The sequence below is a fragment of the Oryza sativa genome, chromosome 12, assembly GCF_034140825.1.
Source record: "Oryza sativa Japonica Group chromosome 12, ASM3414082v1".
Taxonomy (NCBI): Eukaryota; Viridiplantae; Streptophyta; class Magnoliopsida; order Poales; family Poaceae; genus Oryza; species Oryza sativa.
This window is the reverse complement of record NC_089046.1, coordinates 10,713,033-10,719,863: the sequence shown is the minus strand read 5'-3', so window position 1 is coordinate 10,719,863 and position 6,831 is coordinate 10,713,033. Positions and strand designations below refer to the sequence as shown.

The 6,831-nt window shown below is 42.2% G+C and overlaps 1 protein-coding gene and 1 non-coding gene across 2 annotated transcripts; one reads left to right on the top strand and one right to left on the bottom strand.

Annotated features, from left to right (window-relative positions):
* The first annotated feature begins 264 nt into the window (after nt 1-264).
* On the top strand, nt 265-371 carry LOC112937509 (small nucleolar RNA R71). The gene has a single exon (XR_003240173.1). It is a non-coding gene; the product is annotated as a small nucleolar RNA R71 (small nucleolar RNA).
* Nucleotides 372-5,156: 4,785 nt separating this feature from the next.
* LOC4351985 (uncharacterized) lies at nt 5,157-6,554 on the bottom strand. The gene is made up of 3 exons (XM_015763321.3): nt 6,460-6,554; nt 6,267-6,371; nt 5,157-6,028 (listed from the first exon to the last, which is right to left on the bottom strand). Exon 3 carries the CDS (start codon nt 6,005-6,007, stop codon nt 5,513-5,515), a length of 495 nt encoding a protein of 164 aa, XP_015618807.1. The 5' UTR covers nt 6,008-6,028; nt 6,267-6,371; nt 6,460-6,554; the 3' UTR covers nt 5,157-5,512.
* Between the last annotated feature and the right edge of the window lie 277 nt (nt 6,555-6,831).

The window sequence follows — 6,831 nt, the reverse complement described above, 5'->3', positions numbered from 1 at the left end:
CTTTTCTCGTGGTCGTCCAAGCGTTTCATGAGGTGGTCCAGGTTGGCAGCAAGTAACTCCGTCTCCTTGACAGTGTGCATGCCTCGTTGACGGATCTGGAGTCGTTCCTCGCTCCAACCCATATTGGAGACCATCTTCTCTATTAGTTCAACGGCTCCTTGAACCATTTTAGAGAAGAAGGCTCCTCCAGCTGCCGCGTCCAGGTGATCGTGGGACATCGGGGTGAGTCCATTGTAAAAATTCATCAGGATCAACCAGTCGTCCATCAAATGATGAGGACAGGTGGCCACGTACTCCTGCAGTCGTTCCCAAGCTTCCGGAATAGACTCGTCCCTTGTCTGTGGGAAACTTGAAATTCTTCCACGAAGGACATTCGTTTTGCCCATCGGGAAGAATTTCGAGAGGAATGCCGTAGAGCATTTGTCCCAGTTGTTGACAACAGCACGGTTGGCATAAAACCACTGCTTCTCTCTCCCAAGAAGGGAGAACGGAAACAGTCGCAACCTGACGGCGTCGGGACTGACGCTCTTGATGGTGTACGTGCTACAGATCTCCAGGAACTGTTGCAGATGAGCATTGGCATCCTCATTAGGCTTGCCACAGAACGGGCTAGCCTACGCCATCGTGATGAGGCTGGACTTCAAGTCGAAATCCACGTCCCCTATGTTGACCTGTGGCCATATGGCCACATTGTCAGCAGAGGGAGCAGCGAACTCGCGAAGAGTCTTGCTGGCAATAGTCTTGAAGGCGGTGGCGCTAGTACGGCTGGTTTCCCTGTCGGTAGAGTTTTCCGCGGAGCAACGACTCGCGACCTGACGCTCCGGAAGAAAGCTTCTGGATTTCTTTGAAGTTTTCCGGCAGGTTGAAACCAGTCATGCACTACCCTGTTTCCACAGCAAACAGTGAAAAAAACCAAGGTTAGCCTGCAAAGGAAAATGATTATACAGAGGTAAATATAAAGTATTAGTTCAAGTAATCTCTATTATGAATCTTCCCCGGCAATGGCGCCAGAAATGCTTGTTGGTATTTCTTAACGACATTACTAGAAATATAATACCCGGCAACGGCGCCAGAAATGCTTGTTGGTATTTCTTAACGACATTACAAGAAATATAATTCCCAGCAATGGCACAGAAATATTCCTGGTATATTATGGTTACGAGTTCATCCACAAGCGCACATATATACCATTGTAGCATTTCACCCGAGAGTATTCCAAGGGTATCGTATTTATTTTATCCCGTGGGAAGATCATGTAGAGAGAACTCAACTAATAATTTATATATTACTTGTGATAATCATATTCTAAACAGGTGTTAAGATAATCCAAGGGTAGAGTGACACACAAGCATTACTACTCATTCTCATAATATATTATCTGAGCTAAGTGGAAAGAAAAGAGAAAGAGAATATATTCCTATACGTCTAATATTCATAGTATACGCACATTCTAGTTAACTGATATACTAGCTAATACCCTCTATCCGATGCCCTCCTGGTACTTCGAGAAGCCACCCCTGACTGCCGAGTTCCTTACGATAGCCCGTCATGACCATACAACCGGGGCTAAATACGGAGGAATACCCTCCCTAGGGAATTAACTTAGGATTATGCCGACGCGGAGGAATACCCGTACTGAGCTGTCACCATCAGCGGCCCACCTCTCATCCGCAATATATAACCCCAAATAATGATATCCCGTAATCTAGACACCATGTCTAAACTATCAGATACTACTCTAATATCATCGTCATGACATAGAGTAATTGCATAAGCAAATATTATACCCGCACCAAAGCATCTCCCAGATAAGCTAGCCGTATATTCAGTATAACATGAACATAATGTAAAGTAGGTACTCATATACTTTGAAAGTATTTCAATACCATAGATGTATTTAGAAGAGTATTCTAATAAAAGTACAAAGCTTACAAAAGAGGAAAGGAAAGCTGCTAGAGTCATACCTGAACTCTTCCGACGGCTTCCGTACTCCTGATTTCTACTCTATTCCTATTCCACCAGCTAGATACTACTAAACTAAACTTGAGAAAAATGAGAGAGGTATTGCTTGAGATGTGTGTTGTAGTGAAGAGAGTGAAGTTCCTTATATAGAAGTGGTTATGACGGTTGTGGAAGGGGAATTGTCCGAAGTGCCCTCCAACCGTCATTGGGATGCAATCCTGGACGTTCACGCCGAACCTTGCATCCAACGGTGCCAGAGGTACGGCCGAACCTTATGCTGGGCCTTCCCGGCCCATCTTCGGCTGGCGGCCTCCTCTATTGCTTCACTTTGTGGACTTGTGAATTTGGCTCAATTCATCGTGTCAATTCTGAGTTCTTGGCCCATTCATACATAAGTCTAGTTCTTGACATCGTCCGATTGATTTATCGTCTGAGTTGATGTCGGTTCTCCTCCACTTTATTGTCATTCTCTGCAGAAATGTTAGTATACCTACTACTAGTGGAATATTATTATTCTAACATATTTTTGCATGCAAGCATCACTAGTTTTCCTCTATTTTGGTAATATTGACAGTCGAAATTGATCGATAACGACCGTTAACACTCGGATATATGTACTTAACAACTGTGAAGAAATATCAGAATATGCAAAGTAAGCGATGCAACTCAATGTCTTTTTTTTTTCTAAGATGGTAATATTACTGAAATTTAACATATATTTAATTATGTTGCCGCATTCACAAGGACCAGCTGAGCAACCAGAGCAATATAGGTGTGGATAAGCGCCACGACAAAGAGTTTTTTCAATGGTTCAAGAATCATGTATGTATTCTAATATACCACATCATATTACTTCCAATGTATTCTAATATACCACACAATATTACTTCCACATTAAATTTTAAAAATAATTATATTATTTTACCCAAATATTTTTTGACCCTGAATTTTACCCAGATATTTGAGTTGTATTCCAAAGGATCTCCATCTGTTACAGATCAATTATTTGCTCTAGCAAGAGGACCTGATGCTCGAGTAAACCATTTCACAAGTTATATGATTAGCGGGTGGACATTCAACACCAAAGACCGAGACATGCTAGTTCAATCACAAAATAGTGGAGTGTTTGTTAAAGGTGATGAAGCCAGTGGAAGCAAAGATTATTTCGGTGTCTTGTCAGATATTATCAAGCTCACATATGGTACTTTCTGTGTTGTAATGCTCAAATGTGAATGGTGGGATGTACACGCTCAATGAAGGGGAGTAAAACAGGACAAGTACAGATTTACCTTGATAAATACATCTTGCACCTTGCGAATTGATGATCCATATATTTTGGCCACACAAGCTGAGCAGATATATTATGTCAAAGATACTCGAGATCCTAAATGGCTTGTCGTGGTGAAGACAAAGCCATGTGATTTGTACGACTTTCCTCCTACAGAAGAAGAAGAAAATGATCCATCGTTAACAAAAAAGTCTACTTCTGTAAGCTTTGTGGGGAGGAAGAGGATACAGACCACTTAATGTTCAAATGCCCCCCAGCCCAATTCCTTTGGTGCTGTTACATAGATGCTTTCGGTTCGGAGGCGATCCCCACTTCTAGAAATGATCTTTTATACCTAATTCAAAATCAGAGGGGGTTAGATAGCAAAACTTTGTGGTGTTGCTTTATTGCAGGGGCTTGGGCAATTTGGCTTGTTCGAAACGACTGGGTTTTCAATAACCGTCTGCTGAGAAATGCTGTTTCTCAGCCTCACAAAGCTTTGTCATTTCTTGTACAGTGGAAAAGTTTGGCGCCCATGAAGTTAAGGGGAGAGATGGAGAAAGTGCAAGGATTGTTGCTTGCCAGTATCCGCGCGACAGGAGATTCAAGCAGATGATGCCATCAACCTGATCCAAGCAGAATCTCTTCGTTCTTTTGCACTGTCTTTACTTTTGGACTTACAGCTCGTGTTGTTTTCATCTCTAGCTTGTTCCCGCTATGCCAGCAGCACTAGTCCTTTAGTCGAATTTCTGTATGTTTAAGCTCTTAAGCTGGTAATCCCAGCATTGTATGAACTCTTATGCTTTGTTATAAAAGCTGGGCAGTCGCCTTATTCCAAAAAAAAATAAAAATAAATAAAAAGTCTACTTCTGAAGCATGCCAAGAGAATGAAGATATCACAGTGGCACTGAATGAAAGTAGAATCAATGATGATAATGTTATGGTTTTGGACAGAAATGGAGTTGAGAGTGAAACTGTCAAACCAGATCCGATAACGCATTCTGAAGAACAAAATGATGAAGAAGAGGAAGAAGAATCTGATAAAGTTGAAGAAGATTCTGAAAGTGATGGCACTGAGTATATGGATACAGATGACGACAATAACACAGAAAGTGATGATGATACAGATGATAGTTAATATACAATTTTTTTTAGGTTTATGCAAATTTAGACTTACTAAAATAGTTGATTAATTCTTATTACATATTTATACTCTTTTGCTCAGTACACTCGTACCATATGTAAGCAATATACAGGTGGTATTTTTTATGGAGGAGCTACAGCTCATCAGCCATCACCAGATTTTGCACTAGTCGGTAATTTTGTATATGTGTGATGGCTCATAAACAATTCAGATATGCCAAATTGACTTGCACTGAAGAAAACTAGACGGGTAAGCGCGGCGGTTACGCCGCGCGGTAGCTGTCGTGCATCATTTTGTTTTTTATATAGTGACTGAATATGCTGTTAAATCACACATGGTCACATACACAACGACTTGAGCAGGTTTGTCTGTGCTACGACTACAAATTTCACATTTTTGTGTTGGAGAAGGCACTTGACTAAATGTCAGAATGTGTGTGTCTCCAGTGCCATTTTTAGCTAGAAGAACCGTACCTCTACGTCCATATATCAAACCTTCTTATGGAATACATAAAAAAAATAAACCAATATTGTTGCTCAACAAACATCACACACAAGTACAAATATATAATACCGAGAAGATATATATCAAAGTTGAACACGTGGACAAAAATAGTAATATCCCGATATTAAAGAAAAGCGCAATTCATCCGACATCAAATACTAAGTACATTAATAGACAAATCATAAATGATAGAGAAACATCTGTATGCCATTTCTTGTGCAGCAGCTCCATACATCAAGACAGGAAGGATTAACCGTGTAAATCAAATAGCAAAACTCGTTTAACTCGCAAAGATCACTACTAAATGCCATATATATATATATCCTAATTAAACATTTGTATACAATGCCATATAACAATTGAACAAAAAGTATATAAGTGTAAAGTTAGGTTTAGTGCTCAACTGTATATGACGTTGGCACACTCCCAATTACATAGAGATACTTAGGTACAATCGGAAAATTTGAAAATGCTAAAGACTACCTCCAGAATCCAAATCCGATGGCTAGTCGTTGTCAACAGTCAACACAAAGAGAAGCACCATCCTCGCGGCAATAACCCCAGCTCCCAAGGTCCCAACTGCTCATTGGAGCAATACCGTACTGTTGGAGACCTCGACGTCGGCGCCCTGCCACTCACGCTTCGCGTCCCTGGTCCTCCGATCCTGGGACGTGACCCAACTCACCCACCTTACCTTGTTCTGGCCTTCTAGAATGTGCTTCATTTAAATCCTCAAATGCGGTCGCAGAAACCTCCTTGGTGCTATGGCAGCATGGCACACATCCACTCATACATGAGATGCAGATCGATGTTGTCAGCGAAGCTGTGAGCGATATATAGAGGCCACGAGTGTGCGGTGGTAGGTGTGGCCGTGCGGCTGTGGCGATGATGTTCTGCAGGGGGCAAGGTAGGCATGGCGCTCGCCGCTCCCATAGAAGGCAAGCATGGGCAGCGTGGTGTGGGTGGACGAACCCCAGGTCGAGCACGTAGGAGACCGAAGACCATGACGATGTCCGGCCAGCTAGTTCCTCGATCGTCACCCCCGCGACTGCACCCGAGTACGCCAGCGTCGCCTCGTACTGCACCTGCGCTCCATCCCCTTCACTGCCTAAGTGCTGAGTCACGGGCATCACGCTGCCCCAGTACGTACCCTGCCATCGCATTTCTCACGTTGAGCACAACAAAACATAAGACACCAATGCAACCAAACAAGAAATATGGCGGCGGCAACATAGGAAAGAACTCGAGTAGCCAGTTAATACATAGCACTGAAGAAATTAAGGAAGAAGATATATTGATGTGAAGGATATATGGGAAAACAACGAGAGGGTTAGGCTTGAATAGCAAAAAAAAAAGCCAATAAAGCGAGAGGAAAAAGACCAGACGTACTTAAGGAGCAACGAGTAGGATAAATGTTGGAAAGAAGAGAACACATGAGCAGCAGACCGCACCATGCGCATGCTGGCATGAGGCAAGCTGAAGCAGGAGCTCAACCTGCAACGGACAAAGTAACCATCAGTTTCAGCCATGAAGAATTAGCAGAGCAAGCCACAAAGGAAATCTAGAAACAAAAAACACCAACCAAAACCGATGGAGCTCAAGCTACTAAGCTAGCTAGCACATGCGGAAGAACATACAGGAAAAAAAATTGGTGTAGGAGATGTAATTTGCAACTATAAAGAGCCAATGGGAGGGTCAAGCTTAAATAGTTGCAAAAAATGAGAAACCAAGGAAAAAAAGTGAAATGGTTGGCATAAATGAACCATTATGAACAATATGGTGCCCTCCCCTCCATAATTATAATTATATCGTATGTAGGCATGTAGCATCAAATTAATTGTATATATGGTAATTATCAAGTGAAAACAATATAATATAAATGGCATGGGGGCAGCACGTGCACAGCACATGTAGGCACAAGCAAAGCCAGCAGCTAGCGCGTGGACTACAGTTT